Source organism: Quercus robur, chromosome 8, assembly GCF_932294415.1.
Source record: "Quercus robur chromosome 8, dhQueRobu3.1, whole genome shotgun sequence".
Classification (NCBI taxonomy): Eukaryota; Viridiplantae; Streptophyta; class Magnoliopsida; order Fagales; family Fagaceae; genus Quercus; species Quercus robur.
In genome coordinates, this window is record NC_065541.1 from 49,372,234 (window position 1) to 49,384,109 (window position 11,876).

The following is an 11,876-nucleotide window of genomic DNA, read 5'->3' on the forward strand; positions in this document are numbered from 1 at the left end:
ATTATTAGCCATTACGGGGTGTGAGGTCAATGAGCCACACTGGAAAACCATTTTTTTAATTCAAAAAAAAATAAAAATAAAAATAAAAACACCAGAAGGCCGGAGGTGTATATAAACTAGTATCTGATCCCAAAAGACATGTTAACAAAAAGCGTCCAAAACATGCACCCTCTCACACGCCTAGTAATCTTCTTTGCGGCCTTGTCCTACCTTTCCACTCACGAGCTGACCTTGCCATTTCTTACGCAATCTTACGCTTTACTCAATCAATCAACAAGAACACATTTATCCAAAAAGAAAGAGAAACAAAAATAAAAATACAAATTAGAAATCAAACAAAAAGGCAAAGCAAAGGTCCCCATCACCCTTGCAATTTCAACCCCATATTTTTACACAAAACAAAATTATAAAAAATAATATATAATTCATCGTTTTCACTCCAAAGCAACCTCCTCCTCTTCTTCAAACTCTACCTCTCTATCTATCTCCCTCCACCACCCTACACCACCACACTCTAAATATTTATCCCATCTTAATTAGCCCACTTTTTTTTTTTTATCTTCCACTGCCACCTTCTTTATCTCTTTTTTAAAGTTTTTAAGTAATTCTTATAGTTATAGACTCTCTCATCCCCATAAATTATATTTTTTCAGTCAAAACAACACAAGCTAGCAATGACTAGATTATTTCGATCCAAATCATGCGGACTGGTTGGTCTCACCGAGTTCAACTCTGTCCCTCCGGCTCAGGGTCCATTGTTCCACAACAAGCAGAACAAAAACGAGGAAGAAGATGAAGAAGAAGATGATGAGTACGAGGTTGAGGATGAATATGGTAGCGATGTTTCAGTGGAGCCCATTTCGAGAACCCGTTTCAAGAGTAGGAGTCTAAGTCCGAGGTCAAGAAGAGGCGCTGATAATAATAGAGGTGCAGGACAACAACATCAATGTCATCAGTTTCCAATACTGGATATTCTGGCCGCGGCTCTGAGGAAGTCTTTGGTGACATGCAGTGTGGAGACATCAGAGGATGTTTCTTCCATGGATATAAGCTGGCCCACCCAAGTCAGGCATGTTTCGCATGTCACTTTTGATAGGTTCAATGGCTTTCTTGGCTTGCCTACTGAGCTTGAGCCTGAGCTTCCCTGGAGGGTGCCTAGTGCCAGGTAAGGTTCTTATTTTGTTTTCTCACTTTCACTGTTCTGAATTTGTTTTTTTTTTAGTTACTTAGTTAGTCCTTAAAGATTGGATCTTTTGCATTTCTCTACATTAATTATCCATGCATTTTGTGGTTTTCTGTACACTGTGGTTAACTTTTCATGATAAGAAGGAAAAGTAGACATTTTGGAGTGTTTTTGTATGTCACTCAAATTTTTTTTTATTTACTCTTTTTAATGATAGTTATGAACCACTTGGGATTTCAAGCTGCAGAATGGTGGTTACGTGTGCTTGTGAAATATTGGTTTTTCTCAATTCTGGGGGTAGAAGGAATGCTTACCATAACATGACTGCTAATTGTAGAATTGGGGCCTTTGGGGGGGAACTTTGAAATAGATGCATGGGAGAAATTAAATTTCCCTTCAACTTCGAAGGAGATTCAACGAGATTGCTAATTACAATTTTTTGTTTTTGGCTAATTGTGAGTAACGGGATTAGATCTCGGTATAAGTCCATTGGCATCACCTTCTTCATGTTAATCTTAAACATTGCCGCAGATATATATATATATATATATATATATATATATATATTTATTTATGCTTTGAAAATCATTTGAGCGTTCTCCACAGGACAGAGTTAGGCATTACATACTCAATTGAAGTTGACCAAGGAAATTGATTTGAATTGAGTTTAAATGGCATCTTCATGTTATATATTTGAGTATATAGATGAAATGCAATTCAGTTCAACATGTTTTAACTCAATGGAGTTTATTAGTTGATAAGAAATGTAAAGTGCCTTCAATTAAAGGTGAGGTACCTTCACTTAAAGGAAAAGAGAACAGACTATATGAGGGAAGAGATCTAGATCTAAGTATGGATGCTTTTTTCAATGAGGGATATAGACCTTATTATATATGTTTAGCCATCCTAATATAGCTTTGAGCTTAATTATCTGGGGATGTACTCTTCATACTTCCATGAGGGCATATTTAGACATTGACAAAAACAGATAATTGTTTCCTATATGTAGGTTTAAGGTTTGTATTTCTTTGCTTTATCATAAAGGGTTATTAATTTTGCAAAACAAAAGGTGTTATGTGACATGAGTCTTATACTAATAGAGGTTTTATTTAGAGCCTTGTACTTTATTGGTATTGCTCAGTTTTCCCATGGAGGAGAGCTTGGGTTCAAGTTCCTCCTGCTCCACTTAATGTAAGCCAAAAATAAAAAATAAAAGGGGAGGGGCAGGACAGGGGGCACAGGGGGACAGGTCTTTGGATGCTCCGCCTTTTGCTGGTCCTAACTCCTAATAACCTGTGTTTGTATATGTCTTTTCTTTTGTTCCACCTTTTAACCACTTACTGGTTGAAGTTTCTCTTACTTCGACAATGGAAAGTATTTGCTCTATTGTAGGAGTTGGATGAATAAGGATCTTCTTTCAAATGATCTTGAGTATATCCTTTGAATCTATTTTTGTTCCCGGCATTCAATTACTGAACACAACAAATTCCTTAAGAAATCTGGGCAGATTTTTACATTATTTTGATTTCATGTTCATAGGTTTTAATTTTTACCTTGCCTAATCCTTTCTTGTTTTCCATATTATTTTATTTGACTAGTTTGATATACTGTTTATTTAATTGTCCAGTGCAAGTGTATTTGGAGTTTCTGCCAAGTCAATGCAGTGTTCTTATGATGATAGAGGGAACAGTGTTCCAACAATTCTTCTTATGATGCAAAAGAGGTTGTATTCAGAAGGAGGCCTTAGAGTATGTTTTGTTTTTGCTTTGACTTTAGTTGCTACACGGATTGAAATGCTACTTCTTGTTTCTTTTTGAAACTTTTAAGTTTTATTCATGTTATTATGCTTGAAGGCAGAAGGAATATTCCGAATTACTGCTGAGAATAGCCAAGAAGAGTATGTCCGGGATCAGCTAAACAGAGGTGTAGTGCTGCATGGTATTGATGTTCATTGTTTAGCAGGTTTGATAAAGGTATGCCATAAGGATGTCACCTTAGTTAAACTCGACCAATATACATCATAATTTTTTATCAAAACTTGTAGTAATTTAGTTGGGGAGAGACTAATTTTAGACTAAAACAAAACTTCCCATTGTCTTCTCAAAATTTTGAATGCTGATATGTCAATGCCCATATAAATGGTTTTCTACTATGTCCATGAACATGACAAATATTTGAAATAAACTACCCAAATATGACATCTAAGGGTGTGTTTGGATACCAATTATTTTGCGGAAACTGAAAACTTATTACTGAAAATACTATAGATAAAGATAAAAGTTAGTTAAAATAGTACAGTAGGGCCCATGAATAGTATCAAAAAGTATATGAACAGTAACATGAGACCCACCAAATTTTCAGCAAAACGCAAAAATCTTTTCTTCAAAACGTAATCCAAACGCACGCTAAATTTCTTTAATCTTCTGCTTGTTTTTTTCATTCAGTGAGAAGTTTCGTACTTTGGTTCCTGTCTTTAATTTTTTTTAAAGAAGGTAAAGGAAATCAGCTTCCAAGCATTCTGTATTGTATTAAGAAAAATATTCAGATGTAAGCTTTGAAGATTTAAAAACAAGCAGCTGTAACTTTTGCATTTCAAACATAATTAAAGTGCTGCCAAAAAAAAGAGTTCCATAAACTTGTCAATTGAGAACTTTTAAAAACTTATTTTTCTAGGTTGGCAAATGCCATTTTAAATCCTTTATAGTCATATGATTTCCTACATTTCCTGTAGGCATGGCTGAGAGAACTTCCAACAGGGGTACTTGATTCTCTCACACCAGAACAGGTGATGCACTGCAATACAGAAGACGATTGCACTCAACTTGTAAATTTACTTCCTCCTATGGAAGGTGCACTGCTTGACTGGTCTGTCAATTTGATGGCGGATGTTGTGCAGCACGAACAATTCAACAAAATGAATGCACGCAATATCGCTATGGTTTTTGCACCCAACATGACTCAGGTTTGATAACATTTTCTTAATATTATTTCAAATTTCTTTTACACAAGGCACTCCTATTTGATTGCTCTATTGCAATTACCCTCTAATATTAAGGAACTCTTTTGCTTTTTAGGTAATCAAATGCCAAATTTTTTTATGCAACAATAAATGTGCCTAGTTTAAAGGGAATTTTCTTAAAACTAACCTGTGTCATTCTTCGGGACAGTCATAAAAAAAATAAAAAAAAAAATAAAAACTATTTTTCTTAATGGATTGCTAACATAGATAGAATGGTCACTTCCAAGACAAAGCTGATTCACTATGATAAAATTTTCCTAGGTTCTTCCTAGATGGGACTTATTCATCATATAAAGACCTGCAACAAATTGGCAGATGTGGCTGCAATGACAAATGAAAGACTTCTTTGTTTTCAAACACATCTCATTTTGTCTACGGACTATTTTGGATTTGAGGAATTAAATCAAGGAATTTAAAGAAGAAAAAATTATTTGTACAAATTTTTTTATATGAATTTTAACAATACACAATGAATTTGAGTTTTGAATATTTTGATCCATTTTTTTTTATATTTTTTTTTTATTTTATGTTTTCTTACATCATGATTAAAATTGTCTTTTATTTTTGTCACCCATGAACTAAAGTCTTGACTCTTCCACTGGTTGCAGCTGGCAGATCCTTTGACTGCATTGATTCATGCTGTCCAAGTTATGAACTTCCTCAAGACACTGATTCTGAAGACCCTTCGAGAAAGAGAGGAATCAGCTACCAAGGCTAGGCAACTATCTTCATGTTCAGATTCTCCCATCCACAATGATGACCCAGTATCTTCGATGTCAAATGGTAAAGAATCCCGTGAGCGAACTTCTGATCCTTGTGCTGCCAATAGACCTACCAACATTAACTTCTTGAGGACTGCCACATTGGACAGACCGGAATCCAACACTATGGAGAAACTTTGGAGCTTTCATAGGAAGAGTGACGGGGAAGAGGAAGAGGAAGAGGAAGAGGAAGAGGAAGATGAGTTTGAATACGAGTCAGGTAGTGACACACCTACAAGGTTTGAAATGGGAGCTTTAGAAAATGGATGTAGAAGTGGATATGATACTGGGGACTGGCTAAGTTTGAGGAAAGGAGTGAGGAGGCTATGCAGGCATCCTGTGTTCCAATTGAATAAGCCACCTAAGAAGACTCGAAGTCTTGGCATTATAAATACTAGGGGCTGAGGTGGAGAAACTTGGGCATGGAGTGGGCACTGAATGGTTCCTGCCTTGGGTAGTTTATGGTGTTTGTGTAAACCTTATAATAGTATAGATGTTAGGTCTGTTTGGTTCTGTAGTAACGTGTGAGCAGGCACTAACTAATATAGTGTAATGAATCAACAGTGATTTCTGAGGGCAGCCTCAGGTTGTATGAGTTGTAAGCACTTGGTTTGGTTTAATAACAATGTCAGAGATCTGATTGAAGTGAAAAGATGATGCAGCTTGGGATGCAATAAGTTCTGAATTTAGGGATGCTTGAATTGAAGAACAAGGAAGGATGTTAATACTTACGGCACATGATTAAGGAGATGCAGAAAGATGATAATGAGGAAAATGTGTTAAATTACCCATTGTCCCAAAAACTTTTAAGTTTTTAGAAAATGGGGAATGCTTAGTGTTGGGAAGGAAGATAACACTTTGAGGAGATTCCAATTAAGCTCTTAATATAGATATAGGGACACTACTTAACTCAAAAACCTATATTTACAGGTTTGGGTCTAGTTATGTTGTATTAATTTCTCAACTTCTTGTCTATGTGAAACTTCCATTCACACACATATATCCAACTCCTTTTATTTTTGGATTGATATTCCTTTGATCCATATTCATGAATCATGATAAGCCAAGGAAGCTTAGCAATGGTTACGTGCATCATTCTAGAAGACAGTAAATGACTAATCAAATAAGAGTACTCCAAATATTTAGGACAATTAGGACAGCCTTTTTTTTGGTGTGTGCAATTTTTTAAGAAGCAAGTGTAATAAAATCAAGTAGTATTGTGATTTAAGAATGGAGCTTGGCTGGAGCGCATCTTTTTGGTCATCAGAATGGCGACAACAGAAGAAGGAAAAAACCACCAGGAACACGAAAACCCTCAGAAACTAGGGAGATTGGAAACGGAGCACAAAGGCCTGACAAGTTTAGCTGCTGAGTTCCCATCAAATCTGTTGGAGAATTTAGACCTATTGTTGCTAAGAAACCAATTTTTATTCAAATTGAGTTAATTACCCAATTATGCTTGCAAGATCAGTTCGTGGTTAATCATTGCACACACCAATATCACTAAAATAAACAAGTGCCGAAAATATATAATACAACGATATCGTTACAAAGAGAATTCACCTTGATCAGGGTGTTGCTCTCAAAAGTCTATTTGGTCCTCCCTTATAAGTTCTTACATACTCTAGCAACTAGGTCATGAAATTTCTAGAGATTAGATGACTCAATGGTCCTGATTTGAATTTTGGACCCGTGATTCTTGATCGATCAATATGTGTCGAGCTATTTGCCGAGATTCTAGAAACCTGGTTCCTTTTTTCTTTTTTGAGAATCTTAAAAACTTGATTCTTCTTCAGCTATTTTGGGCATGAGTCTCAAACATCAAATAGTCTTTGTGGTACCCAAACCTACTAGGTTAGTGGTACTAGGAGAAGGATTTGGGCCCCTAATTTATTTATTTGTGGGCTTTCTAGCAATCCTACGGGTAGGGCTCCAAGCACCAACTAGATAGTCCAAGCTGTATCTTTTCTGTGAACTTTTAGACCTACAAACCTCACCCTCTAACAGTTCTTCTTCCTCCCCCTTTGCTCACACCCCCTTCCCTATTTGTTTTCACTCTTTTTCCAGTGTTTTCCAACCAACCCTTCTTGTCTACCTTCCCACCCCTTATATAGTCTCTCTTTAGTAGGGTACTAATCATTATCATTTCACTAATTCACATGCATTTCCAATTTTGCTAGAATCCCAAGGAATCATCATGCCTTCTGAGGATTTTCTTGAAACTTCTTCCAAACTTCAAATAGCATTTGGTAGCGAGTTCCCCAAAGGCACTAATAACTCTCAGCAACCAACTTTAATTTAGTCAATTCTTCATCGATTTCCCACCATCTCATCAATTGGTGGTAGGCTGAGCGCCATAGGATTCCCCCGAACGATAATTTCTATGTCCCAATACATGTGTTATCAAGCTGAGCCCACTCCAACCAAGTTTGAGGTTCATTTCCCTGTTATGGGCTGGTTTTGGCTACTCAAGCCGATCTTGGGCCTTAGTTAAACGGGTCAATACTAATTTTTTGGGCCCAAACCCCCCACAATAGCCCCCCCCCCCCCCCCCACGATCCTATTTTCACGAAGTGGGGATAGGATCAAGGATTCCTGCCTCAACGCTCGGCTAAGCTTTTCAAAAATGACGGTTATACCTCGGGAAGACAAAACGTCACTCCATTAATACAGCAAACATGACAGCTTGCTCTTTGTGAACGCGTGGCAGCATCTGACACATCGAATGGTCTTGATGAACTAACGCTTTGATTACTGAGGCATGCATGAGTAGAAACAACAGTAAGTATTGATTAGTTGCTTTGCAGTTACATTAAATGACCCTTCCTCCTACAAATACTGTCATTCTTTTCATTTACAAGTTTCTTTGGTTCCTTTCAAATTCAGAATCCTTCTTCTCTTTCTTCTTGAGCCCTTAAATTTCTCTTGAGACCAACCCTCTCATCAAGTAGTTACTCAATAAGTCTTCTTTCTCATGTTTCTTTCATTCTCATTTTTCCAAAGTTATCTTAATAGGAAAACATGGATTTTTCATACCTTTTAAACACAAATGCAAATTTAGAATCCTTCAAAACTAAGTTTAATATCCCTCGTGATGTGAACATATCATACTGTCAAGAGGGAGATATAGATGACCAAAGATTGCCTCACGTTGTCTTTTTTCTTTTAATGTCAATACTAGAGGGGGGGGGGGGGGTTAGATTTCCAGTAGATCCCTTTTTACTTAGAACTCTCAGTTTTTATGGGCTTAGCCCCAACTAGTGTTTGCCTAATTTTTATAGGGTAGTAAACTGTGTGGGGCATCTTAACTGACTGTATGACCTTAACCTTACACACCATGACATTAACTTCCTCTATGCTATTCAAGGAAGCCTAAGGAATGGGTATTACCTTCAAACCCGAAACACCATGGTTAGGTTGATATCTTGTCTCCCCAACTCTGACAGGAACTCCGTAGGGGAGTTTGTGAGAGTGAGCGAGAATTGGCTCAACGGAGAACTCACTTGTCCGACCTCTCGCCTCCAGATAGGTTGGTGCCCTCTTTTTTGATTCTTCAATATGACCCTATTGTGTGTGTTTTCACTTTAAGCTTTATTCTATTTCTCTCTCTCCCGCCCCCCCTTTTTTTGTACGTTTGGCCTATTACTATTGCTTTGTATATTTTTATTAACTTTGTTCATTATTCTTTGTTGTAGACTCCAAAAGGTTCCAACCTGACTTAAGTGTAGTACGAGCTTGGGAGCTGAACTTCTTCTTATGCTCAGAAATTTTTGTGCCCTACGACTGGCAATTGAGAGCCTCTCACTTGATTATCGGGTGTGTTCCTTCGTACACTAGCTATCAAGACTCGTCGGAAGCTTTAACAGTCGGAAGCCCCCTTTTATCCTATCTCAACGTTTGGTTGCTTGGATTCTTGCCACAAGGGCCTACCAATGGTGAAGCTAGATATCAATGGCCTAGAATAGTCCAAGAAAGCTCACTTGAACCGGTTTGGGACGGTTTAGGTGACACGGTTTTTCACGGTCATGTGATGCACATTCCGGTAGAAGCCCCCATTGCAAACACTCCAATCCCCCCTAATTCGATTGCGAGGATGGTTCGACGGCGTAACATGGCTCTTGAATGCTGGTTCCTAGCAGCACAACTAGTCAGGGGATAGGTTGCCCCTCAACCAGTTTCTTAGTAAGCCAATCCCCCCCTAGGCCATGCCAACGAAGGAAGAGGAAAAGGAATAGGGTAGCTGACAACCCTATCACTGAGTCCGGTACCCTTCCTATCGACTAGCACCCCACTACTGCCGCGGGTACTAAATTAACTCCACAGCCCGAGGAAACCCCTCAAGGGGTTAGGCCCACTAGTCAACCAGCTGTGATTAGGTCCCACGTGGCCTCCACCTCTTTAACCTGTACTTTCGAATGAGAGTGCAACTTTCAACTGGGAGATAAAGTTTTGCCCACCGACTCCTACATTTGGACTTGGAGGAATGGCCTTGGGGGACAAGTATCCAACAACCTTGGCAAGGCTCTATTTTTGCCTGCCGATCAAGACCACTATGCGGATTGTTAAGACGAAGACATTGTCCTAAAGTTAAAGTGGCACACTATTTTTGCCTGCCGATCAAGACCACTATGCGGATTGTTAAGACGAAGACATTGTCCTAAAGTTAAAGTGGCACACTATAGCCATGAGTATATTTATTCCCCATTTGTTATCATTTCTTTATTATTATGCCTTTACATTTTCCAATTTTATACCAATTTTATAAGTGTTAATACTTGGATCACATTGACTTTCCCCTATTATCTATGTTACCATCCCAAGCTACCCAACTGACCCATGTGGTGGAAGGTCAGTTAAAAGGCATGATGGAGAAGGCTGACAAGGAGAAAGTTCTTAAGCAAGTGGCCGAGGCCAGCTTGAATGAAAAGACCCTAGAGCTGAACTACGTAGAACGTCGGGCAATCACAGCGGAGAGGGCTCGGGAATTGGCTGAGTAGAAGGTTGAGGACTTGTAGGGGAAGCTCGGAGAGGCCGAAGTCAAGCTTACTGAGGTTTCTAGCATCGTCTCTGCCTAGGACAAAGAACTTCCCGACTTAAAAGAAATAATGAAGAACTGTGAGCAAGTCTTTTATAACATGGGCTTCAAGGATGTCGAAAACTTGGTAGGGGTAGTCGTCTTCTAGGCTCGAAAATTCGGAATCGTGGAACGCTGGATGGCGACGGTTTATGCGATCAGTCTCCCCGAGAGCTCCCTTTTTAGAGACGCCAATCAAATTCCCCTGCTCGATGACCGGCCAATAGAAGTTCAAGCAGATGACCAATCTGAGGATGCTGGGGAAGAAGAAAGGGAGGACAGGCTCGGTATGAGGGAGTTGTCCCAACAAATTGATGCTCACGTGGTGGTAATTGATGAGGAGAACCCGACCACAGCCACTCCCACCGAGACACAAAGCGCCCCCCAATCAACCTCAAGTTTAGTTCCTCCAACTGCCCGTGAAGCTCCCTTGACCACCTTTGCCTTGCCCCGAGAACCGACCACCTGACCTATCAAACCATTTTCTACTTTTTATTTCTTATTTCTTATAGGGCTGTTCAAACTTTTTTGTATCTGGCCAAGTGATATTTTATTTATGTATTAAACTTTATTTGGTTCATTTTATACTGAATGCTTGAACTTTTTTAATTAAGTTGTTTGCTTATTTCCCCACTTTTTTTAATTGTAACATTTAATCTATTCTTCACACTGTTGTAATGCTCCAATTAGAGTGTGATTTCATGACTGAACCCCTTTCATACATATGATTTATTATTTTGAAGCGAAATCATGCCATCATACCTCAAAAATCCTAAGTGTGAATAGTCGGTAACACATTTGCAACATTTTCCTGTTCCATGTTCAAAGGGTTTATTAACTACAATCTCGTAGACTACAGATTCAAACAACGAGCCACTTTAACCGAGGCCCTCCTTATAAAGATAATCTCTATTTCTAAAAGTTTTTTTTTACTAGTTGGCGAATAGGCTTAGATCAAGACAGGGTTCTTATCTTCAGAATATTTTGTAAAGGCTTCTTACTTGATTGGTGATCGGAATTAGACCAAGGCCAAGTTTACACCCTTAGAAAAATTCATTATTGTTTCTACTTGGTCGGTGACCAGAGTCAGGCTGAGGCTAGGTTTCTATCTTTTGAAAAATCTATTAGGTTTCTGCCTAGTCGGTGATCGGAGTTAAGCCGAGGCCAGGTTTCTGTCCTTAGAAAAATTCATTAAGGTTTTCACCTGATCAGTGATCGGAATCAGACTGAGGCCAGGTTTACACCCTTAGAAAAATTCATTATTGTTTCCACTTGGTCAGTGACCAAAGTCAGGCTGAGGCCAAGTTTCTGTCCTTAGAAAAATATGTTACGTTTCTACCTGCTCGGTGACCGAAGTCAAGCCAAGGCTAGGTTTCTGTCCTTAGAAAAATTCATTAAGGTTTCTACCTGGTCTGTGACCAAAGTCAAACTAAGGCCAAGTTTCTGTCCTTAGAAAAATTTATTAAAGTTTCCACCTGGTTGGTGATCGAAGTCAGGCCGAAGCCAAGTTTCTGTCCTTAGAAAAATTCATTAAGGTTTCCACCTGGTTGGTGACCAGAGTCAGGCCAAGGTCAAGTTTCTGTCCTGAGAAAAATCTATTAGTTGTTCAACAACACATAATGTAACAACTGACTTCATTCCACATTCTTCATTCAAGTTCATTTACAAACTGAAACACATCTTACAATTTTCCTTCCACATTTAAGGGTAATATTTTTTTTTCAGATTATAAACATTCCATAGTTAGGGTAAAGGTCTTTCTTCCATGTCCTCCAAGTAATAAGCCGCTATCCTAGCTATGGCCGTCACCCGGTAGGGCCTTTCCCAATTCAGGGCGAG

General features: G+C 38.6%; 1 protein-coding gene across 1 annotated transcript; it reads left to right on the forward strand.

Annotated features, from left to right (window-relative positions):
* Positions 1–420: 420 nt before the first annotated feature.
* LOC126696823 (rho GTPase-activating protein 3) lies at positions 421–5,993 on the forward strand. Its single transcript, XM_050393548.1, has 5 exons — positions 421–1,165; positions 2,811–2,931; positions 3,037–3,156; positions 3,915–4,145; positions 4,811–5,993. Exons 1-5 carry the CDS (start codon positions 675–677, stop codon positions 5,366–5,368), a joined length of 1,521 nt encoding a protein of 506 aa, XP_050249505.1. The 5' UTR covers positions 421–674; the 3' UTR covers positions 5,369–5,993.
* Positions 5,994–11,876: the final 5,883 nt, after the last annotated feature.

Coding starts and splice junctions, on each gene's coding strand:
- LOC126696823 (XM_050393548.1), top strand. CDS start 675: ATGACTAGATTATTTCGATCCAAATCATGCGGACTGGTTGGTCTCACC. Junction 2,932..3,036: donor ATTCAGAAGGAGGCCTTAGA/GTATGTTTTGTT, acceptor TTATGCTTGAAG/GCAGAAGGAATATTCCGAAT. Junction 3,157..3,914: donor GTTTAGCAGGTTTGATAAAG/GTATGCCATAAG, acceptor CATTTCCTGTAG/GCATGGCTGAGAGAACTTCC.